This window comes from Lynx rufus, unplaced genomic scaffold (assembly GCF_022079265.1).
Source record: "Lynx rufus isolate CCGP_SWC_20201006 ecotype Redwood Valley unplaced genomic scaffold, mLynRuf1.p SCAF_8, whole genome shotgun sequence".
In the NCBI taxonomy this organism is placed as follows: Eukaryota; Metazoa; Chordata; class Mammalia; order Carnivora; family Felidae; genus Lynx; species Lynx rufus.
This window is the reverse complement of record NW_025814896.1, coordinates 34,627,647-34,653,076: the sequence shown is the minus strand read 5'-3', so window position 1 is coordinate 34,653,076 and position 25,430 is coordinate 34,627,647. Positions and strand designations below refer to the sequence as shown.

Here is a 25,430-nt window from a genome sequence, read left to right as displayed (position 1 = left end):
TGAAAATATTTTGGTTACTGCTCTTGAAGCTTCGTTTTAAAATTCATTTATGATGAAATGCATATATCCTTTCAGACTGGTTTCATTTTGGAAACAAACCAAAATCAATGCCACTTAGAGTCAAAGCTATTCCAATAGATAGTTTAAAAAAATATTTTGGAGTCTAGAACTCATTTAGAAATAAATATTTTTAAAAAAATTAATTTCTTCATATTCTTCCTTTTTTTTCCCTGTGACAAGTCCATCTTGGCAGCTTCTCAAACTAATGCCCATTTCTCCCTCCCTCCTTCTCTCCTTTCCTTCTTCCTTCTCTCATTACCTTCCACTTTGTTACCGTTTTGTTTAACAAAGATTTATTGAACATCTGCCACGTGATGAGTACACAGAAAACTGAAGCACAGCCTCTGCTTTCATAGAGCTCATGATCTAATAGAAAATAAGATCATTCACACTTTGAAAATCAGGCATGAGCTCTTCCAAAGCAGGGTGTGCCTTGATATCTTTGTCGTCCCTGGCATCTACCCCAATTCTTTGTGCACAGTAGGTGTTATATCAGTCTTTTTATTTTGCTTATTAGTGATTCAAAATAGGAAATAAATTCATTTGAAACTGGAAGATCATGAAGGATAGAATAATTTTGATTCTTTTATCTGATTAGGTCAAATCATATGAAATTGCTAATTTTGGCAATTTTAACCTATGCAAATGACAATTTCATATAGCTCAGTCTCTAACTACAGCTATTTCTCAGAGGACACGAGTAAAGGCAAGTGTCTTTAGGGGCCCAGGAAGGAAAGTAATGTGACCAATGGAATAATGCGTGCACGAGGGAGTCATGGAGTGTGGAAAACTCACAAGTGTATGCTCCTTCTGAAGGCAGGCAAATGACAGCAATATAATGTTGTGTGGCTAATCAAACCACTTTTATGGTGTTGGTGACTCTAAGGCTGTCAGTTTGTGTCTGTTACCTTGCAGGAATAAATATCCTTTGGCCCGATCAGCAACTTTAAGGAGCAATTAAAACAAAACACACCAATATGGCGAGGATGACTAATTTTAACTTTAGCATCAATGCCCATTTATTGTGTCTAATGCCTTCTGGGTATATGTTGAGAAAAATTCTGAGCCATGCTTCTCATTAATTTTGATGTCTTTCATAGGTGCAGGACAGAGAATCTTATATGTATAAGCTATATATTTGTTATTCCCAAAGGAGGATATTATAATTAAGGCCAAGTTATACTTTACAATATGCCAAAGAACATGTGTCCAAGTTTCATTTAATTCATTAATGAGAAAGCCAAGAAGATGGCAAAACTTGAATCTCAAAGAAGGCTGTGAGACACCAATGTATGCACACATGTGTGTGTTAGCACATCACCCAAACAAAACCCCCAACAAACCTATAAAACCCCCAAACCAAACCTATAAAAATATTGCTAAACTGAATATAAAGCTGGTTAATATTCTATAGGTCAAGCAAACATAACCTTTGGGTTATCTTCTCTACCTTTACAATTTTACAGGAGTTGAAGATTTTAACATAATTTTTTAGCTTAGATTTAAATCAATAATAGTAAAAAAAAACAACAACCCAGAGTTGGGGAGTCAGTATTTGTGAAGATTATTTACAATTAATTATATTAAATAATTTAAAAGTTACCAGTGAAGGAATTTACCTAACCTTGAATAAGAACAATGAAAGAGTTTGGAAGACAGTTCAGAATATTACTACAGACTGCAGGTGAACAGACACCTGGGAGCAACTTTTCAACCCCAAAGCTCTGTGTTGCTAATAAAGAGCAAATGTGGAAGACTTTTGATGCACCAAATGACTAGGCAGACATATGTCAAAGTCAAGAAAAGTCAATGAAATGGTAAGGATAAGGAGTAGTAGGTTTATAAGTTGTAAAGTGTCAGCTAAGGGATCAGCAATTCACTGGGAAAAATGCAGATGTTTTGGCATAATGAATTAGCTTAAAAAATACTTCTGACTAGTAAAAGCTTTGGGACAGAAAACAGACTTTTAAAGGATTTTTCTTTTTGCATATAACCTATAGCTGGATAATTGTTGTTGCTATTGACCTAAATGTATCAGTCCTTACTCCATCAACCTTGCACTATTTTTGCAAAACTGCTTACATTTTTTTCCTGGTATACTGAGGAGCATAGAAAAAATAAAAAACCTTGAGAATTAAGCTAGGAAACACTGTTTTTCTAAACAAATTAGTAACAGAATAAGAAATCTAGCTTCCAGGAGCACCTGGGTGGCTCAGTCGGTTGAGCGTCCAACTTCAGCTCAGGTCATGATCTCACAGCTTGTGAGTTCAAGCCCTGTGTCAGGCTCTGTGCTGACAGCTCGGAGCCTGGAGCCTGCTTCAGATTCTGTGCCTTCCTCTCTCTCTGCCCCAACCCACTTGCATTCTGTCTCTGTCTCTCTCAAAAATAAATGAAAACATTAAAAAAATTAACACACAAAAAATCTAGCTTCCATTTCTGCCAGCAGTAACTGATAAGGGGCAAATTCCTCAACCACAGGATGGGTAAACTATACAAGCTCTTAAGTCTCTTCTTCCCATAAATTCTGAGTTCCAGTGATTTAATATATTAGGGATGATTACTAGCTAAATCAAAAACAAACTGTTCCATATTAGGATGACATTAGGAAACATCAAACTACAACTAAAAGCAATGCTACAACTTTCTGGAATAAAACCAAGAAGATAAGTCCAGAAGGATAAGGCCAGCTTACAAAGCCTACAAATAAAGCCCTTTACATATTTTCTTGTTAGAAGACTGGTATGTTTCCAATTGGATATGCCACTCATATAAGTGTATGTAGCCTTTGAACCATTCAGAACCAAAGTAGGAAAATTTGAAGTCCCTTAAGGAACAGGAAAAACACTGCTCTATGAAGCTATTTTGTTCAGAAGTTCAGGTGTTCAATGAAAAGGGAAACCAGTGATGCAAACGTGAAAAGATTGGACTTCAATGGGGAGAAACGATCTTGAAAGTAATAAAAGAGGCAAATGGCATGACAAAATGATGGTCCCAGTGGCCATTTAGAGGTCTTATAATTCTTCAGCAATATCTTTGCTGCAAAGAAACTGTCATGTGGTGTTGCACAAACGCCATGGCCATCAACTGTTGCTCTGCCTCCTTCCGCCTCCTTTGAAGCATTTCATGAACTATCTCTATGATAATTTCCTCTGTTCTCTCTTTCTGGAACATTATTTGGTCAAAGTTTGCATTTTAATACAACCTCTCTCAAATTATTAATTTTATTTCTTTGTTCTACTTTCTGTGAGATTTCCTCAGCTTTATTTCCAATACTCTTTTAATGTTTTGTTTCTCCTGCCCTTCTTTTCAATCTAAGGGCCCTTCTAAGGGCCAGTTTGTGTTCTCTGGTATTTCTTAAAAAATAGCATTGTGTTCTTTTTTCCATAGTGCAATATGTTCTGTTATCTTTCTAAGGATATAAATAGCACATGTGTAATTAAAGTTTTCTTCTCACTGTTTTCTCCAAAGCTACATTTTCCTTATTTCTACTTGAAAAAAAAGTTTTTCATTTGTCTAGAAATTTTTAATTTTCTGTTCATATTTCAATACGGTAGACTACAAAGTTTGACTGGAGTTTTGAATGCATCTGGATAACTGAGTATAAACTTGAAAATAAAATATCATTGCAGAGAGATCAGTCTTTGTCTCTTTGGAGTGACTGCTAATGTCAATACTTTTAGGACTTTCATCCTGGGCTGATCAGAGTCCTGAGAGAAGATCTATTTAATCACTTGCCAAGAGAGTACAGGCCTGGATATCAGCCTTCCAGAGCAAATGCGGAAAGAAGGCTGGAGAACTCAGCACTCAGTACATTTATGATCACTTTATCTCCTTGCTTTCAAAATTGTAGCTCTGCCTTCACCTGGGACTGTGTCATCCTCAGACTCTCTGTTACCTCATCTCCAGAGAGTAAATCTTTAGTCTTTATCCAGGGAGGAGTTCCGACTATCCCTTAAACAGTAGTCAACCTTATTTTAGGCTGTACTCCAAAACCTACTTCCAGAGGAACCTGACACTATCAATTTTTAAGACTTTTAAGGTTTCATGGAATAATGCAGATTAGTCCCCAGCTTTTTACATGGCAGATGGATGATAGGTTTCCCCAATCTGTTATAGCAATAAGCATATAACTAGCTGCTGACATTATGTAATTATTGTCTCTTAGCCTATTGTCTCCACCCTTGCCAGATTACGCCTTTAAAAAAAAACTCTTTTAATTTTAGTGTAGTTTCAGGATAATTTAATTTAGTTGAATATATTCAGACCATAATATTTATCCTGATATTTCATGAGTTTTCTTTTATTTTTTTTTAAAGTTTATTTATTTTAAGAGACAGAGAGAGACAGAGAGAGCATGCACATGAGCAGGGGACAGGTAGAGAGAGAGGGAAAGAGAGAATCCCAAGCAGGCTCCACGCTGTCAGCACAGGGCCCGACCCAGGGCTCCCATCTCACAAACCATTAGATCACGACCTGAGCTGAGATCAAGAGCTGGACGTTTAACCAACTGAGTCACCCAGGGGCCCACCCATGATTTTTCTACTACACCAGACTGTTAAATTTATAAAGTCAGATTTCACATGCTTTGCCCTTTGATCCTAGCATTTTTAGGGAAATCGAATCAGATGGGAGGAGCTGAAGGTCTTCTGTCATTGACCTACTTTGCCGGGTCAGAGACTTATCATAGGCCTCCCTGGTTTTCTCTTACTTACATCTTTCTAGTGAAGAGTAAGCAGTGACCAATATCTCACCAGAGAGGGTGCTAGATGGGTAATTCATCAGTTGGCTGTTCCTTGCTATATCTTTTCCCAGGTAGAGTGTTATCAGAGTCACAGAAGCAGTCTCAGCACTCAGGTACTTATCAGGCAGAAAGGCGCTTGGTCCCCTTTGCTTCTCTTGCCAACCTCACAAGGCTGCTTGTATGGAACAGGTATGTTAATGTGTGTAAGGAGGTGCCAGTGTCTACATGCTTCTAAGGCAGTCATTACAGAGACAAGCCAGCCTTTGATTTTATGGGTGCCAGTGAATTGTCCAACTCCCCTTATGGTGGTCATGGGATGTGTTCCTCATGACTTAATTCAATGAGAAGAACATATATCCAGATTTAATTTGATGTCATGTAATTCTTTTTCCCAAGTCTCTCATGTAAAATTATAATTTGAGTTCAAAGCACTGCCTGAGAAATTTTCTGATTAAATCTAAAAAAAATTTAAGGAGACTTCTAGAACTAAATTCTAGGGCAGCTGAGATAAATTACATATTCAATTCAGGTGTAGTTGGGAGTATTCAGATGAGATATTTCCTCTCTTCCTTTCCAAGTCCTCTCACTCTTCTCCAATACAGTGGGAACAAAGCATTCTAATTTTGCCTCAGGGAAGGGAGGGGTGGCAGAGGAAAGGATGTTTTTTTTTCTTGGTTCTGAGGGCACTCGTCTACCAAGACTTCCTTATCCCAAGTCTAGGGGAAGTTCCAGACAAGTGTGTCCTGAAGAGAAAAGGTTGTGGCTCCTTTCCCAGGAGATGTTCCTTAAAGTTCCAAGCCCTGGTGTTCCCCAGTGGCAAGAAACAGCAGAAAAGTTTTATTTTTACCCTGTCCCTCTGCCTAGCCCCTGGCAGAAACACTAATTAGATGGCACTAAATGTCTAAAGCCATCAAAATAGACCACAAAGAGGGGATTATGATAATTCAGAATAGGGCAGATCAATTCTTAAACAATAGAAGACTTGATTCTTCATTACATTGCATTGACAAGTCACCTGCCCTGTTCAATACAGGGCCTCTTAGCCTCTTTGTTCAGCCCTGGTAGAATTTCTTTTTAAATTCACAAGAAGTATATCTGAAATAAATCCATAAGCCCTCATATTCTACCTATAAGCTTATGAAAGTGACTATTGATAAGGTCAGTTACCACAAGCTGATGTTCCCCTGTGTCCTGAAACTGCTGAGGTTGGTGGTGAGTCCTCAGCACCACACTTTCTCATGATACTTTACAGGAGCTGCATGACCAGAGGAGAAAAGTACAGCAAGGCATGCTCAGAAGCTAATCTCTAGAATTCATGGCACATTACCAAGGTGCCTTGAAAGTCCTGCCGTCAGGCTCTTTTCTATTCAGTATGTGTTTTTTACCAGGATGGTGACCTTGGAAATGACCCAATCATGGCATCAAAGCACTGGCATGGAACTGCTCCTGAGGTAGTCCTAAAAGCAGATGTAAGCTGGAGCAGCAAAGCGCTAAAGAAAAACATTATGCCGTGGAGGCTCAGGGAAAGAAAATGTAACTGGCTGTATTTACAAACACAGTATTTTTTTTTAAATAATGGATTCTGACTTGAAAGGAAATGTATTGTAAAAGTGCAAGCAGGATAGGAAAGGAAGACAGAGAAGCTCTTTGAAGAGCTTCTTGAGATTTATCTATTTCCAGTATGTCATTTAACGAACTTTTCTGTACTGTTTAGTATGTGCAAATATTAACTCATTTCATCCTCATGGTAACTCCATGGAGTGGGTAATACATTTATGCCCCTTATGTGGATGAGAAACCCAAGGCAAGTAGCTTGCCCAAAGTAACACAGCTTACAAGTGGATAAAATGGGATTGGAACCCGGGTAATCAGGCTTTGTGTTCCGTGCTCTTAACTACTATGCTATCCTGCTGTTGAATACCATACATAATCCGGGAGAAGGTAAATAGTAACAATGATAATCGCCATCATCATCATCATCATCATCATTGAAGGAAGTGTTACCCTTACTTGAGCACTGACCATGTGCCAGGCACTAAAATCCTATGAGAAAAATCCTATCCCATTTTTTGTTGAACAAACTGAAGCTTAGAGAAGTTAAGTGGCTTGTCTGAGGTCACAGGGGTACAAAGCGTGAGTGGGGCAATGGAGAGGGACAGATGGTGGTGTGTGCGACTGATGATGTTTGCCCACATAACTTTCCCAGCACTGGGCTGGATAAGGAACACAGATGATGAAAAGGAGAGGGTCTTGCATCCATGGCAGTTGGCTTTAATCCGGGCGCTCTGGATTAGTCCTAAAAATAGCCCTGAATGTGACCAAGGAGCAATTTTTCCCCCTGACTTACTTATCTCTCTAAAACGTGTTACTTTAATCTGTGAAAGAAGCTGGGCTCAGGCAGCACAAGTGACCCATCTGGCAGAGGCGTGAGGATTAGCTCTTTGATTCCGATTTGTCTATCAAGGACTAAAATTCTTTTCCAGACTTAATTTACATTCTAATCTCTGCATGTGATTTAAAGGCATCCTCTAACATTTTTATTCTCCAACCCACGAGTCTGACTTTTAGCAGGAAAAATAAAATACAACGAGAAACCTGTTATGCCAACATGAGGACCAGAGAAATGCTAAACAGAAGATGTGACATTGTTTTGTGGGTTTTGCAAAAAAAACAAAAAAACAAAACCCCAAAAAACAACCAAACAGCAAAAGACAGGTTAGTTAGCTTAAAAAAAAAATAGCCAAACACATGCAGGTAAAATCTTTTAAAGCTCACAAGAACAGAGATTTCTACGAATGCAGCCTTGGAAGACAGATGGCCTATAAATCCACACAAAGTCATCACACAGTTGAGACGGGCAAACTGGACCATGTGTCTGCCAGCTAGCATGGCCACCAGCCTCATTCTGTGGAGCCAAATGCCAATTAGGCAGGCTCTGGCACTCAAATGTTCAGATGTCCATGGGATTAGGTGGTTGAGAATCCATTCATCATCATTCAATCCCCACTTGTAACGTAATGATATCAGAGAATGTTGGAATGCTACTGGCCCAATGGCTTAACACCTCCTAAGTCCAAGCACAGCACAGAAAAGCTATTTCCTTGGCTCATGTTTATTCCTGGTGCTGTGACCCTTGTGTGAGTTCTGCTAGACCAGCTCAGGGAAAGTAAGTGCAGATGGCTTTCATAGTCCATGGCTCACCAAAATCTATTTGTCTGCTTTCAGAAATAATCTATTAAATGTCCCCTTTTCAAGCACCCTTGCTTGGGCACAAACTTTCCGATTACAAATGCCAACTAACTGTGCTTTTGTAAGAGTATAATGAACTTTGTGCTGGTTTCTTGATTTTATCTGTTTATTTTCCAATCCTGGAGTCAGTGTTACAGATTCTTATTCATCTTGATTGCATATCTGTTCTATTACTTTAATCACATTATTGTGTGATAGTGTCATTAAATGGCTACCTGCTCCTCTCAAAGCCTTTGCCGATTAACCTCTCAGCCAGCTGTCAGTGATTCTGTGTCCCTGCCATCTCCCCTGCACTCAGTTCAACTTGTTGATATGGTTTGTGTGAAAGTTCTTAATGATGACACCTAACTTTGATTTAACACTTTCCCTTTACCAACATGTTCTCATATCTGCGAGTTTATTTACTCCTCACTGTTCTGTTTGGTAGGTAGGACGAAGTTTTATTATTTGACACGATAGATAAACAAGCTCTAACCCAGTGAGATTTAATAGTCCTTTTAAATGGACGTGGCTAGGTAAGGAAAGAATCCATATTCGAATCTTGATCTCTTTTTTTGTTTTGTTTTGTGTGGTGTTTTTCTTGTTGCTGTTGTTGTTGTTCTTTGTTTTTTGTTTTCTATTTTTTTTTTTTTTGCAGAACTGTATTGTATTTATCCATTAAAAAATCCATGTATTGGGGCGCCTGGGTGGTGCAGCCGGTTAAGCGTCCGACTTCAGCCAGGTCACGATCTCCCGGTCCGTGAGTTCGAGTTCGAGCCCCGCGTCAGGCTCTGGGCTGATGGCTCAGAGCCTGGAGCCTGTTTCCGATTCTGTGTCTCCCTCTCTCTCTGCCCCTCCCCCATTCATGCTCTGTCTCTCTCTGTCCCAAAATAAATAAACGTTGAAAAAAAAAAAATCCGTGTATAAGTGGACCCACACAGCTCAAACCCATGTTTTTCAAGGGTCAACTGTATATATATCTTCTTTATCCTAGAACTTGATCTTTCAAACACAGGCTTGGAGTCTTTACACTAGATTTATGTAAAAGGTTAATGGTTAAAGGTTAGAGGTTCTCAGAGGGTTGTGAACAGTTTGTTGCCTTTTATTAGTGTACTGTCATCTTGCTCTATCAGAAAAGACCCTTTACAGTGGCTCCTGACCAGAAGGTAAAGGAGGCAAAAATGTTCTAGAATCTTAACTAGAATGTCATGTTCCTTGGTCAGGTGCAACACTGGCTTTCTAAGTGCAAAGATCACAACCTTCCCTTCATTTATGTCTCTTCCAGTGTCTAGTGTAAAGGCAGGCCTAGAATATGTGCTCACTAATGCTTTCTGAGCTACTTAGATGTTATCTCTTAGTGCCTTATATGTCTCAGCATTCCTGAAATACAGCTTGAATGTCACTTTCCTCTTCAAAAGCCTTCCCTTCTGGGGCGCCTGGGTGGCGCAGTCGGTTAAGCGTCCGACTTCAGCCAGGTCACGATCTCGCGGTCCGTGGGTTCGAGCCCCGCATCAGGCTCTGGGCTGATGGCTCGGAGCCTGGAGCCTGTTTCCGATTCTGTGTCTCCCTCTCTCTCTGCCCCTCCCCCGTTCATGCTCTGTCTCTCTCTGTCCCAAAAATAAATAAACGTTGAAAAAAAAAAATTTAAAAAAAAAAAAAAGCCTTCCCTTCTTAGAGCAATTCCCAACACTCCCAAGAACCTCAATAAAGAAAACTTCCCCTTCCCTCCAAGCTTCCCTGGCACACAAAGGACACTCAATAGATACTGGGTGAATGAATGGAGGAGTATTACATTCTATCTTGTATTATAGTTACTTGTATATATCATTTCCCCTTCAAATTATAGTCTCCTTAAGAGCAAAGACTTTATCTTGAGTTTGTTCCACTTCTTTGGAGTTCTTAAGCCACATGGATAATACGTGTTTGTCAGATTAAAGTGTCCATACAATTACACCAAATATGTGTTAGAATAAAGAAAATAGTTCAGTGAGCATCAGGTACCTTGGAGGATTTCTCCTTTGACGTGCTGGAGATTCCTGTTATAGTTGCAGAGTTGGATGGAGAATTCTTTCTATACTATTGTGATCATGGGGAATATGGTTTTGTCTGTAATGACATTGTAGCAGCCTGTGTTGGTGCCCCAGGAAATATGGTTGGGCTGGACTTCCATGTGCAACTCTTTGTCTGGTGGTTTTATGTGATGCAGGCCGGAAGTGCCTGAGGATTAATATTTTCTAACAGCATCTGCAGTGACTATGCTTGGGAAACTCAGGTGTGTGTTCTACATTGGCTTCTAGAATTCACCTCCGGACTGAGTCCCAGTTACACACATGGATAACTTGCTTGGTTTCACAACCTTACTATCTGCCTTCCCTTCCTTGTTCTCACTTTCTTTTGTATCACCTCTCAAACTCTTTGTACTTGAGTTCTCCCAGAGTTGGCTCCTGGGGGAACCCAAACAAAGACAAATAGCAACATTAATAAGAAACATCTTTGGCTTATTTTCTACATGTAAGGTAGAGTGTTAGGTGAGAAGGTTGATTTTGTCAAACATCCTCAGTTAAGCCTTCATCTTAAAATAATCTTATCTCTACTCTGTTTTGCTTTCACTCTGGACTCCTAGAGACCACAGTGGTTCAGAGTTAAGACAGAATTTCTAGAATGTCTATAACGAATTAATGAAGTTATAGATCATTCTCTGCTTCCTGACATTATTTCACCTATTGCCATGGCACATTTTTTAGCTGGTAAGTGTTAGGGTAAACAGTCCACATCTCATATCATCTGGGTTCCTTGTAGACAGTTTGTTTTCCATGGAGTTGATTCTCTCTGCATTTGAACTGTTTCTTTCCCACTTATTTCGTACAAAACCAACTATTAACAATACTAGACTGCGGGTAACGCAGATGTTGGGTGCCAAATGCCTATGACTTAGTGGCCTTTCTCCAGCAGTGTTACCTACTAAGGCATTCTTTTTAACTGAGCCATAGTCCCACCTGACTTCTGCTGAGAAGGGGGAGGTATCATAGTTAGCAACTGTTAATGCTACTTTCAGGAAAGTAGCCATTATCTGCTTTGTCCCTTCAGCTCTCACGTGAAACTACAAAGCACCTTGGGAAGAGATAGTAGGCTGAGGGAAAGAGGTTTTAAGAAAACTCAGCATTCTAGAGTGGATTAGGCTACCCAACTCATTTCCCCACACCTTGGAACTAGCATTTGACTTAGTCTTTTACAATTTATTTTTTTCCTGACTGGTTGTTTTCTGAATAAAGGCTACTTCAGCTACGAATGGACATGGCTGTGACTTTCTGGCTACTGCCATGCTTCTCAGCAGACATGGAGGTCACTGAAAGAATGCCTGGAGGAGGGAAAAACCCAAGACCCCTAGGCCAGGCATTTGCCTCTCCTCAGGCCTCAGACTCCTGGGAAAGGAGGAAATGCAATCAAGGAAGGGAAAGGGAAGTATGTTACCAAGTCAACTAATGAACAATGGACTCATAATGGCAATATTGAAACAATTTTTTTTTCATTTGAGCCAGACTGAAATACAGAGAAGTCTATGAACATAGGAAACACAAAGTTAAGAGGAGTTTGAACACACAGTTGATAATGTCATTCTTCTGTGACCTTCCTCAGAGGGCTAGAAAGTCAATAGGTGGAGTTTAAATGGGATCTTAATCAATAAAATACTAGAGTGGCTTTTCAGCCGCTTTCTCACTGTAGTAACTTAATTAAGCCATGAAAAGAACTGAACACGTCACCCAGTTTTCATCTGCCTTTGTCTTTGAGGAAGAGATTCTGTATTGTTTGAGTTGACTGTGTACATTCATTCCAATCCTTTTATTTTTTGGATTGCTCCACAGGTAATCTATATAGAAATATTTAAATAGATGCTGTCTTAATTCTGAGGCAGATCTTTAAACCCGTCAATATTTCCTCCAGATGAGTGGTTTTTAAACCGAGCATCCTGAATCTCCTGGGGTTTTGACAGAAGCGCCTGCAGAGAATGAGGTGGAGGAGAGGCCACCACCAGCTCTATTCCAGACTCCCCTCTCTTCAACCAAAATAGTGCTTTGAAAGGTTTCCCTACACATTGGCCTTCCTTGTGAAACTTTGTTGGAAGAAACAAACACAAATAAAGTAGGTTATGTCAAGGACAAGTCTGAAAACGACCTTTGTGGATGCCAACTGCTAACTTCTAAACAGTTGACCTGTATCTCCTTTCTCAGAAAATCCTGGTGGTGGGCCCCAAGTGAGAGCTGGAAGTGCTAGGGAGGACACTGCATTGGGGCACAGGAAATATGGTCCTAGTCTCAATATTGTCCTTCCTTAGCTGCCTCGTCTTTGGTCTGAGAGTTTGGGCTAAGTAGCTAGGTCCCTCATAGACAAGAAAGCCCAGGATTTGAGGCCACCAGCCAGACCTTCATGAATGGTAACAATAAACAGTCTTATGACAGGTTGGAAGGGACAGGCCATGGGCGCTGCCTCCTCCCATTTTTTTTTCTTTCAATGCTCAGCTACTCTAATCTTGTCCACTTTTCACTTCTGACTCTGAGGGCAATTTATGAAAAGTGCTTATCTTGGGGTTCTTCTACAAGTAGGCTTTGAGGCAAGGATTTCAGTGCAAGTAACTTATTTGGGAGGCAACCCCAGGAGATAACAGTAGAGGAGTGGAGAAATGAAAAGGGAAGGAAGGAAAGGTGGCCTAGTAAAGGGAACATTATCAACCAAGTTACAGTTGTAGGCAACTAGGGTCCAATCCCATTGGGGAACTCTGGGAGAACCAGCCTCAAAACCATCCCGCATAAGGGGCAAGGGGGATAAGGTACTACTTCTTGAATGAAAACCACTCTTGGGACCATGAAGTCCCAACCCTTGTAGGCTGACTGTAGCTGGGCTGTGGGAAAGTTCTGGAGAGTTGTAGTGGGACTGCTGACTTGTTGGAACCATGAGTGTCAGGGGAATGGGAAGAGCACCTAGTTCTGCTAGGTAGGTATCATCCCACTTCACAGATGAGAATTCTGAAGCTCCAGCAAGTCAAGTCATTTGCCTGAGGTTAACTGGTTTAACAATAACACTATGCCAGCCTTTCCCTTTAATTACGGCATGTTTGATCTTTCAAGGATAGACAGTAGACATGAATAAAAATAGTCATTATTTTTTAATGACTTCTACCTAGACTAAAGTGAAATGGTGCTGGGAAAATAATTGTTTTTAAAAAATCTACCAGGAAGGGGCTCCTGGGTGGCTCAGTCAGTTAAGCATCTGACTTTGGCTCAAGTCATGATCTCATGGTTCGTGAGTTAGAGTCCCACGTCGGGCTCTGTGCTGACAGCTCAGAGCCTGAAGCCTGCTTCGGATTTTGTGTCTCTATCTCTGCCCCTCCCCTGCTCACACTCTATCTCTCTCTCTGTCAAAAATAAACAAACATTAAAAAAAATTACCAGGAAAATTAAGTTATGAAGTAAATGGTAAGATTCCAGTGTAAATCTTCACATTTTTAACTGTAATTTTATTTTAATAAAAATATTTATGAAAGAATGATTGAGTCAGAAATGAACATTTGTGCACAGATAGGACTTGCCATATTTTTTCAGTTTTCATCTTCAAAGATTCTAATTTATTATTATTTGCAATAAGTGAAATAAGCCTGTTAGCCAAGAGACAGCAACAGTCAGGAATGCCCCTGCCGAATGCTGTGAATCGCACTTCCAGATCCAAAAATGGTTTGAAATAATTTGTTATAGGGGCGCCTGGGTGGCTCGGTCGGCTAAGCGTCCGACTTCGGCTCGGGTCATGATCTCACGGTCTGTGAGTTCGAGCCCCACGTCGGGCTCTGTGCTGACAGCTCAGAGCCTGGAGCCTGTTTCAGATTCTGTGTCTCCCTCTCTCTCTGCCCCTCCCCTGTTGACACTTTGTCTTTCTCTGTCTCAAAAATAAATAAACGTTTAAAAAAAATTAAAAAAAAAAGAAATAATTTGTTATAAATACCAATTACCACTTTTCATAGTTCAAGTCAGCAAAGGTTTTGTGGCCAACAGTTAATACATGCAACCCTCCTATCACAAATAATTTACTTAATTTTCCCAGTAATTTCTCAGGGATTTTTTTTTTCAAAAAATGAGAAAACTAGAGGGTGGGATAAGTCAAAGAGGTTAAGTGGTTTCCTAAGGTGAGGTAAACAGTGGTGATGATTTGTTGATTTCTGACCCAGTTTTAGGGGGATCTGCTGTGTTTATCTGCCCGGTCAGGGAATTTTTGCTCCTTCTTCTGGGAAGCACACCAGGACTGAATTTCAGAGAACAACCTCACTCTTACTGTCAGTCCAAACCATGTGGTATGGGTAGTGGACCCCTCATTGGCTCTAAGGAGAGTCATGTGACCTAAGTCTGTTTAATTATTGCACTCTATTCTCCAGGCCATGATGATCCTAGTTCAGTAGTGGCCTTGGGTGACTCAAGACAGGCTCAGGTTTCTGGTAATTTTGTTGGAAATATGAGTAAAAGTAACTTCAGTATAGGAGCTACTGGTGGCCTTCTTGTTACTTTAGGAGAGTGTGCCCACGCTGGTATATTACAGCCAGTAGAGAGAAAATGATTGGAGAGGAAGAAAGACAATTCTTTATGACATCATTGGAGCCCTTTGATGTAGTCATGCTTGAAGTCATTAACACCTTGTAGTGTGTGAGTTCTGATAGTGTTGTTGTTGTTATTTACTTTTATTTTTTGTAGTGCAAGTGCCTGACTTAAGCTTTGATGGCTTAGGCATCCATTTCAAAAAGACACCCACTTCAAACACAGCTATCATGAATAAACCAATTGACAGCCATATGGCTAGATAGGGAGCCAGCTCACCTCCCCACACTGACACTCCTTTGATTTAGAAAGTTTGCTTGATTTCAATAACTGGCCATTTAGGCCACTTGTCTTTTCCTGATCTTATGTTTTAAATTCACCAGTAGAGTAAGCCCATGAAACCCCAGACACCCACCCTCAACCCTTATAAAAACAGAACCCAGACTTGTGAGTGTGCTTTCTCTATAAGTGATCTCCCTGTGTGGCCCCAAATGTATTGTGTGATTTTCAGGTCTTATAAGTAATAAACATCTATTTTTTTCCCAAATTACCTGATGGTTGTTGCTTACGGGCATCTTGAAATCATAATAAGAACCACAAGTGCTGGTCCTACCACAATATTGGTTATTGATAAGCTGAGATCAACACGAAACACAGCTTGACTTTTTGTTCATATGTAACAATAAATTTCTTTCTGGGCTTCAATTTGAGTTAACTTTCTGTCATTTTTCTACTGAAGGAGTTCCACCTAATACTATGGTTGCAAGACTCCCAAGTCCAGTGCTACTTCTAGCACATTCTGGGTGCTTCTTGCTATTGACAATAATGATATAATATAGTTCAATTTTAGGAGAGTCTAATGGATACATATATTTGTGTGTGTGTGTGTGTGTGTGTATACACAATAGTTATTTCTACTGATGTAATCATCAACATAGGTCTATTTAAGGCAAAATGCTCACTATACCTGAACTTCTATTTGCTTTGCCTGAAGCCAAATCCATTTGCTATTATTATTTTGAGTTCATTTTAACTATTAAACTATTAACTCAGTGAGTACTGATCAACTACTAAAAGAGATTATATAGCTTCATTTTGATGACTTAATTGCAACAAAGCAGGGAAGCTTTTGTACAGCACACCTTATAAAAATTTAAGAGGAAGAGCTACTGATAAAAAGGAATGTAGTTAGAAACATCTGGTAATATTATATTCTGATATATTAATTCAATTGCTTAACACATACTCATGAACACCTGCTCTTCACAGAAGGATAAAAATATGAAAAAACTCAACCATTTTCTCTGGGTTTGGTTTTTTTTTAATGAATTTTTGCCTTCTTTTACAGACAGAACAGTTAAATCTAATCTTCAGTCTGTTACCTAAGGCATCATTTTATTCTCTTTCATGCTAATTTTACTCAATGCCTTCCTTCTACAGAGTGTAAGTGATTAAAAAAAAAGAAAAGAAAAGAAAAGAAAAACTCTGGGAGACATTAGTCTTCCAACTGACATGCAGTACCCTTCGGTTTGGAAGAGGCAGGGGTCATTATGTATTTCTGTGTTAAGCATGGGTTAGCATTAAGCATTTTGTTCCAGTGCAAACAACATGGTTAGGAAGAAACATTCCTTGATCTGGGGCCATGGCATTCTTCAAAGTGTGATTTTCAATAGTAAAAATAAATTGAACTCCCTTGAGAACAGTATTTTCTGCAACAAGATTTAAACTTTTTCTTTGTGGAACCCAAATATGTGTACATTTGGCCTTACACTGCACAGAGACCCTGTGATTATTTATAACCAGTATATACATCTGCAGAAACAGAAATTCCAGCATGGAAATGTGGCCCACATGCCAATGACAGCAGGCCCACAAAGCGTCAAAGTCCATCATCCCTTCTGGAGTTTCATTTCACACATCTATGTTTAGTTATCTAACGTACGGTTTAAGCATTTGGGCTTTTGGCCATATTGGAAATTTTTCATTTAATTTTAGATTACCTTCTATGTAAAAATTACGTGAAGTGCATATAAAAACTAAACATTAGCATATGTCAACTTTGTGTAAAGTTTACTTGTTTAACACCTACTTAAAAAGAGTTTCTCAATAGCAGAGAATTTATTTATATTATTATTTATGTATATTGTGGATGCATCTTATTCTTAGCATTTTATAACAAATATAAGCAATATGGAAGTGCTTTTTTCAGATAATTTGAATTGATTCTGTAGGTCAATTTAACTAATGCTTGTGCACATTTGAGGAACCAATCAAAACAAAAGTAGCAGAAAAAATTATAATGTAATACACTGATTTTCTATCTTATTCTACCATATTTATGTTAAGTATACTTAGTAATATAAGCATATTAAAATGTACTATCATAATATAGTAATAATTAGTAATTGCAGTAATTATATCCTACTAATATAGTACTTATTTTCTTACATGTTTATTAATCAAAATGTATTAACTCGTTGACTGGAAGTTAAAAACTCTGCTCTCTAGAAGAGCATCTTGGTACAAGATCTCAGGTAAGTCATTTAACCTCAAAATTTTGGTTTGCTTTTTACAAAATAATAACGTACATTTTGAAAGTCACATAATGAATGAAAGTTAATTTTCTTGCAGATCTGTACCAGTCATCATATTGAAATTAAACAATACTTTCTTTTTTTTTCTTTTTTTTTTTATTTGACGTTTATTTATTTTTGAGACATAGAGAGACAAAGCATGAACGGGGGAGGGTCAGAGAGAGAGGGAGACACAGAATCTGAAACAGGCTCCAGGCTCTGAGCTGTCAGCACAGAGCCCGACGTGGGGCTCGAACTCACAGACCGTGAGATCATGACCGGAGCCGAAGTCGGTCGCCCAACCGACTGAGCCACCCAGGCGCCCCTAAACAATACTTTCTTAAATTGTACTTTGTTAGATTTTATTTGCAGTTACCTTATAAATAAAGAAGATGCAACAAAAAAAAGTTTCTGAAAAACTCCTAGTCAAACATCCAATATTGTGAACAGCAAAACCAAATGTTAAAATTGATTTTCATCTTTGGAAAAAAATAATTAAAACTCTTAGTTATGGGGCGCCTGGGTGGCGCAGTCGGTTAAGCGTCCGACTTCAGCCAGGTCACGATCTCGCGGTCCGTGAGTTCGAGCCCCGCGTCGGGCTCTGGGCTGATGGCTCAGAGCCTGGAGCCTGCTTCCGACTCTGTGTCTCCCTCTCTCTCTGCCCCTCCCCCGTTCATGCTCTGTCTCTCTCTGTCCCAAAAATAAATAAACGTTGAAAAAAAAAAAAAAACTCTTAGTTATTAGCCAACTGAGGTCTAACTCAGCAATTTCTTAGTCCTACAAATAAAGATTTCAAAATAATTACCCTTTTGACAATGAAATAATAGTTAACACAATAAAATACTTTTCTCTAGTCTTTGTTCACATAGAGCTGAAGCAGTAAACTAAAGGACTCTCAAGTTCATTTTCTTACAGGAGTTTTTGGGCTAAGAAATGAAATCCACGATGAATGGATAAAGAAGATGTGAGATATATATATACATGTATATATGTATATATATACACACACACACACACACACACACACACACACACACAAAATGGAGTATTACTCGGCAATTGAAAAGAACGAAATCTTGCCATTTGCAACTACGTGGATGGAACTGGAGGGTATTATGCTAAGCGTAATTAGTCAGCCAGAGAAAGACAAATATCATATGACTTAACTCATATGAGGACTTTTAGACACAGAACAGATGAACATAAGGGAAGCAAAAGTAATATAAAAACAGAAAGGGGGACAAAACATAAGAGACTGTTAAATATGGAGAACAGAGAGTTATTGAAGGGGGTGTGGGAGGCGGGCTGGGCTAAATGGGTAAGGGGCATTAAGGGATCTACTTCTGAAATCATTGTTGCACTATATGCTAACTAACTTGGATGTAAATTTAAAAAAAGAAGAAAAAAAAAAAAGAAATGAAATCCATGATTAAAAAAATCACATCAGGGCTGATATGGAGGCTTGTAATCCATATCAAAGGAAGTTGTAGAAAAAACCAAAATTGCTATTTTACTTACTTATCTATCTATTTATTTATTTTAAACAGTTTGTTAGGTCTTCTTAATGTTTATTTATTCATTTTGAGAGAGAGAGAGAGCACCCGTGTGAGTAGAGGAGGGGCAGAGAGAGAGAGAATCCTAAGCAGGCTCCATGTTCAGTGTGGAGCCTGACAAGGGGCTCAATCCCACGACCCTGGGATTATGACCTGAGCTGAAATCAAGAGTCAGATACTCAACTGACTGAGTTACCCAGGTGCCCCTATGTGCCTGTCGTGATTATGGAATTCATTGCTAGTGTTTCCATAAGACAGCACTAAATAAACTTGCAAATGCTAAGACATATCATCTTAATTTCCATTAGAATCAAAATCAGTTCTTCTAGGATTATAGAGTTTTACAATAATCTGTCACAAATTTTTCTCTTTGAGTCTTTTACTGCCTTCAGGTCATCAGAGGGTGATGGATGGAAGTGTCATATGCAGGCTGAGGCACGGACCATCTGCAGTGTGGTGTGAACAGTGGAGAGAGGGGCAAAGTTTGGTCTCTGAAGTGTCTTACTGGTTTCACGAAAGCTATTTGTTTCTTCTGTGTCACAGGCTAACCGTTTTTAGAGGTCTTGTTGGCTTTGTTATAACACTGTGCTAGTTATTTTTGGTGAAGTTCAGATTTCAGAAGGGAACTGTCAACTGCCCGGGCAAGAAATCTGCAAGGAGTTACTCTTTGCATAATGATAAGGAGAAATCCCATCTTTGTGGCTCTAGGGACTGAAGGGTGTCAGGAGTAACTAGGTTCAGGGGGGTGGGCCTGGCAATGCCGACACACACTGTTGATCACTAGTTTCCGTTAACAACCTCACCTTCATGGCAGTGACAGGGATGATGACAACAACAAAGGCAAAGTGCTTGACCAAGAAAATGAACAAAAACCACCCCCCCAAAAAAAAATTTCATCTGTAAGTTCCCAACTAGTAACATGCAGAATAAAATTAATGATAATAGTTTACTTTTATACTTAATTCATGCATTTTATTTTCATTTAGAGGACTACTTCCAGAATAAATGCAAAGGTTAAAAGACTTTTTAGTCTATTTTTATGATAACCATACTTATTAATGACACTGAGCTTGCTAGAGCTGTTTCTGTTACTTATGAACTGCCTGCGTATTAATATGCAATTAATTTCTTCTTAATAGTTGGTTAATTGTACTTTATTTTCCTCTCTATGGAATATCTAGGCAACGCACAATAACATCAGTAATAACACACCAGTTTTCTCCGTGAAGCTATTTCAGTCCAGGTGAGAATTGGTCTTGGTAGTAAAGAGAAAGCCGAAGGGCCTATTCAGGGACTGTGATGCCACATATAACTGAAAACTCCCAGCAAGTAAATCGTCAGGAACTTATTTTGTCAATTCATTTCTCCAGAATCAAAAACATAAATTTCTTAAGAACTTCCAGGCAACGTAGAACTATCTTTCTGATCAATTATTAGACTAATAAATTTTGCTATCAACATTGATTAAAACAAATTTTTTTCATGTTTATTTATTTTTGAGAGAGAGAAAGACAGAGTACAAGTGGGGGAGATACAGACAGAGGGGAAGACACAGAATCCAAAGCAGGCTCCAGCCTCTGAACTGTCAGCACAGAGCCTGATGAGGGACTCGAACTCACGGATTGTGAGATCATGACCTAAGCCAGAGTTGGATGCTCAACTGACTGAGCCACCAGTCATCCCTGATTTTTTTGTTTTTTAGATAAAAGGCCAAATTTTGTATTTCTATAAGTGGAAAAATTCATCAGTAGGGTAAATTAGAATAAGACAAGGGTCTAATGGATTAAATAGTCTCTGTAGTTTTAAAGATTTAGGAAAAGTTATGGGTCGTTTTATAGAACTTCTAGAAATAGAGCCAAAAAGACAAACTTAAAGATATGGGATTTCTTGTTCAAGAAATATGCATTCAGTCACTAGGTAAATTTAAGATAAAACAAATGACATTTAAGAAAATGTTTTATGTACACATACACATAACCAGACACTGAAGTTTTAAAAAATTCTATCTCTAATTGAACCACTAGTGATTCAAGACAGAAAGGAAAACAGGCATATAAACATGGGACCTAAATAGTCCTTGTTGTGGATACCTACAAAAGGTGACCCATTGACAATTAGAAACCACCTTCCCTACAGTGTGGGGCAAAGTAGACTGACCTTTTTTGGCAAGGCTATCGTTGGGCTCATACTTCTCAATCAGTACTTGGACTTGCTCTTGCTTTAAAGGTGGGTAAAGTATTTCATTTAGCCGAGGATCTCGCTGCTTCAGGTTGATAAAATCCATCATCTGATCAACCGTAAGGTATGGTTTGCTTTTGGCACCACTAAAAGCAATTAAAAACCAAGAAATTAGAATATTTGTCTACAGAGTTTCATTCATATATTTGCATTTAGCTACAGGGAAATAAAACCCTGCCATACCTGGAAAGAGCAAGCTATCTTGAAATCCTATCTTGCCCTAAAAACGTGCTGCTCCGTCACAATTGCTGTATTCTATGGGATGCAAATATGTTTTGCAATCACTGCCACTAAATCGCAATGGCCTTGAACCATACTGGATTCATAAGAAAATTCTGTTGCTTTTTCATTATAATTTAAGCTTAAGAGTTTTCTCCTTCTAAAGGGATTTTAAGGCAATTTTTAAAAAATAAAACATATTGCAAGTATGTTTTGCAATCACTGCCACTAAATCGCAATGGCCTTGAACCATACTGGATTCATAAGAAAATTCACAGAAGGAAAACATTGCATCTTGTGATTAAGGATGCACCACTTTCAACTGAACATAGAGGTATGGGTGTTTTGGTTTTTTTTATTATGATGCTAAATGTATGGTTTAGTCATCAAATTCCCATATCCCATTTAATTGTTTAGAGATGTATTTATTACTCATTACTAAAAAAAAAAAAAAGGTAAACAATCTGGGTACATTTTTCTTGTCAAAAGTTTTGTTTCAGCAAAAGTCTATAAATCTTCAACATAGTACGATTCAAACTTCCCTTTTCAATCCTGTTGACAAACCCAAAGCAAGTTCAATGGTGCAAATATTGCTGATGTTCAATAAACAGTTAATGGCAATAAACATCACAAAGTGAGTATATCCTGCATCATTCTTAGCGCTGTTCGCTTGCCTTCCACATAATAAAAATCCTTATTTTGTCAATCAATTTGGGATTGATTTTCTATTGTCATGTAGATTTCAGTATACTAGGAAAGGTGAATTGCTGCTGCTCTGCATTTGCCCTGGTGTTTTGGTTTGTTTCTTTTATTTATTTTTTTCAGTTATTTTTTTTAAAGGAATGCCTATGAATTTTCTAAAATAGAAGCAAATGATTTTCAGCTGGGGCAGTTCTTAGCAATCCAAAGTTCTCATTTCACTAATGTGATTCAGAGACGTGACCTGACCGGTCCCCAGGTCAGAGTTCTTCCTGCACCATGGATATACCTCCACTAAGCCAAGATGCTGTGTTCTAGCCATAATCTTCAAATCAAACAGAGCCCCAGATGATTTGTAAACTAAGAACGCCCAGCAACAAATCACAGCAACCTTTCACTCATTAGAAGCAGGGGTTGCACATGAGGGGTAGAAATGTTGGTGGTGTCCCAACAAATTACACACAAGAGCTGTTATCGTACACGGTGCATAAAGAGTTCTTCCATATCCCTCTATTGCTCAAAATCCTGCCTGAGCCACCCCGAGCACCTCTGCAAGCCGAGAAAAAGTGGGTTAAAAGAACGTGTTCTCTTACAATTCAGAAAAGATGTTATCAATTTCAGGTCGAGGGCAAAGGTTGTTCAGGAAAACTCTGTACACTTCTGGAGTGAAATCTTCTTGAGGTATTGAATCATTCTGGGAAATAAAGCAACATGGTCAGTAGAATGTCTTATTCTTTCTCTATCTTCCCCCCTCCCTGTTTTCTTGTCTCTCTTTTCCTTCCTGTTTCTCTCGGAGGTCAGGGTGAACATTCAGAAAACATCATGAGGCTAGCTGTAGAGTTCATTTGGACACTGGCTTTGAGGTATCAAAAGTCTAACTTTCTGTTGCTTTTTCATTATAATTTAAGCTTAAGAGTTTTCTCCTTCTAAAGGGATTTTAAGGCAATTTTTAAAGTACATTTACAAGTAAGTTAGCACAAACAGGGTCTGTTTAGCAGATTTTCCTTTTAGGCATTTTTTTCTTTTTTAGTTTTAATCTTTTTAAAAAACTGTCATAAAGTATACATATCATAAAATTGGTCATTTTCACCATTTTTAACTGTTCAGTGGCATAAAGAGAAGTCACATTGTTTATGTGCTGTTTAGCAGATGTTTGAATGAATTCTTTTTTTTTGAGGAGCAAAGAAACTCGAGACAGACATTTTCTTTTTTTTTTTAAGTTTTTTTTTTTTAAATTTACTTTTGAGGGAGAGAGAGAGAGACAGAGCATGAGAGGGGGAGGAGCAGAGAGAGAGGGAAACACAGAATCCGAAGCAGGCTCCAGGCTCTGAGCTGTCAGCACAGAGCCTGATGCGGGGCTCAAACCCAAGAACTGTGAGATCATGACCTGAGCCGAAGTCAGTCAACCAACTGAGCCACCAGGCACCCCGAGACAGACATTTTCAAAATGAAAACATAAATTCGAATTTTGTATCTTTTTTTTTTTTTCAAACAATGTTCCTTCTGGCTTAAGTAATCTGATAAGTTGTAAAACAGTTTTTGTAAGTAGGACAGCACCAGTCATTATTTCTCACAGACTTTTCTTGGTCCTACTGTTTGGGAACCAAGTCATTGAGATAAAAAGTCATTTCTATGACTTATTTTTCTGTTTAGTCGGGCTGCCATGGAAACCGGAAGCATGTATTCAAGCCTTTGTTAACAGGAAGGACATTCTTCATGCTGCTTTCCTATTTCAGCTAAGTGTTTGTATAATTATTTTTATTTTCAAACCCTTAAACCAAAAACACCCCTTCCTTTTACCATATGCATATGTTTTGAAATGTACTTTTATTGAAATACCTAAAATTGTTGTCTGAAATTGTACACTGCTTGCTAACAGATAAAAGACCTTAGCTCACTACTTGGCAAACAGCAGGAGTCTCATATTTGTGGAATGAATGAATAAAATAATATTTCCTTTAGTAAATCCACTTATGGAGCAGGAACAAAATCTATTTTGCAAAACAGAACTTTGATATAACCAAACAACACATACAGCATTACACATAGCAAGGTCCATTAAGCAGCAATGATCCAAACCTCTTATTTTTTTTCTCCTTTCTTGCGTTAGTTTAAAAGCTCTTCCTCCTGGACTGGGTTTTGTCTTCCCTTCTGTGCTACCATTAGGTTTCACTGGTGTCATATTTCAACACTCTTTAACTGTATTGTGCTCCCGGCTGTATGGTTCCATTTCTTTCTAACCTGAAGAACTACACAAGCTAGGACCTGTGTGTTGTTTGTTAACTGCTGTGATTGCAGTGTGTAACATATAGTAAGTGCACAATAAATATTTACTAAGTAAATAAATGTAATTTATGAGAAAGGTGGAAGTTGATAGAATAGAATTCCCATAGGATAATCAGATTCAACTGAAGTCATTTATATAAGATTCCATACACATAATTTCAGACCATAATATGCTTTCCTAAAACTCTGACCATTGTTTATTTGCCAGCTATGAATTAGGACTTTCTATTAAAGAGAAAATATTAATGAGATAATCTCAATAAACACAATATTATTTTCATTGCCAGTTAGATGTTAGCACATAGGGAAAAAAACCCCCATTCAATACAGCTGATTTTCTTTGTCTCATTTTTCTTTGCCCAACTTGACTGATGAGGATATCATAAATCTTTGGTGTCTGTATAGGAAAATGGGAGAAGAAATAATTTGGAAACATGAGTTAAAATGAGCATCTATGAAAGCTAAACTGAAAGAATATAGGGGAGTTATTTTTGGAAAAGCTATGGACAAGTCTTACTTCCTTACATTTTAAACAGGGCTGAAATTCACAAATCTCATTCACATATTTTCTTTTCCTGGATCTCACAATTTGGTAAAGTGGATGTAACAGATTCATTTTGTCCCATCTGAGCAGGAGGAAGCTCTCGGCCTAACATTCTAAAGATCATGCCCACTATTCAAATACCTTCTGCAATCTTGGACCACACTAGCTAGAGATGGTGTATTCTTTTTTTGTTTCCACAATCCACATTTATATATCTTCATTATAGCATCTATCATGCAGTTTTCCCCATATTTTTTATATGTCTGATTTTTTACTAGACTGAGTTTTTGAGTGGAGTGACTATCTCTTATTTAACTCCTTTGTGTCCTAAGCACACTGCCAGGCATTTAATAGCCACCTAATTAATGTTTGCTGGTGAACCCAGGATATGGGACCTGACCTTAGGTCTCCTGTCTTGTAGTCCAAGACTTGGCCCTTCACATCATGCTTCCAATACAAAACAGATCATCACTGATTATCTTTGCTATTGTTATAAGAAATTTCTGGAGGGAGGGGCATCTGGGTGGCTCAGTCAGTTAAGCTCCTGACTTTGGCTCAGGTCAAGATCTTGTAGTTTGTGAGTTTGAGCCCTGCGTGGGGGTCTGTGCGGACAGCTCAGAGCCTGGAGCCTGCTTCAGATTCTGTGTCTCCCTCTTTCTCTGCCCCTCCCCTTCTCATGCCACCTTAAAAAAAAAGAAAGAAAAAGAAATTTCT

General features: G+C 38.6%; 1 protein-coding gene across 1 annotated transcript in view; it reads right to left on the bottom strand.

Moving 5' to 3' along the window:
• The window catches only part of PLCB1 (phospholipase C beta 1), a 146,366-nt gene that overhangs the window by 113,121 nt on the left and 7,815 nt on the right, over window positions 1–25,430 (bottom strand). Inside the window, exons 4-5 of the mRNA XM_047069168.1 lie at window positions 22,480–22,580; window positions 20,888–21,054 (exon numbers count right to left, since the gene is read on the bottom strand). Coding sequence (XP_046925124.1) covers window positions 20,888–21,054; window positions 22,480–22,580 — 268 coding nt within the window. The remainder of the gene's footprint in view (window positions 1–20,887; window positions 21,055–22,479; window positions 22,581–25,430) is intronic.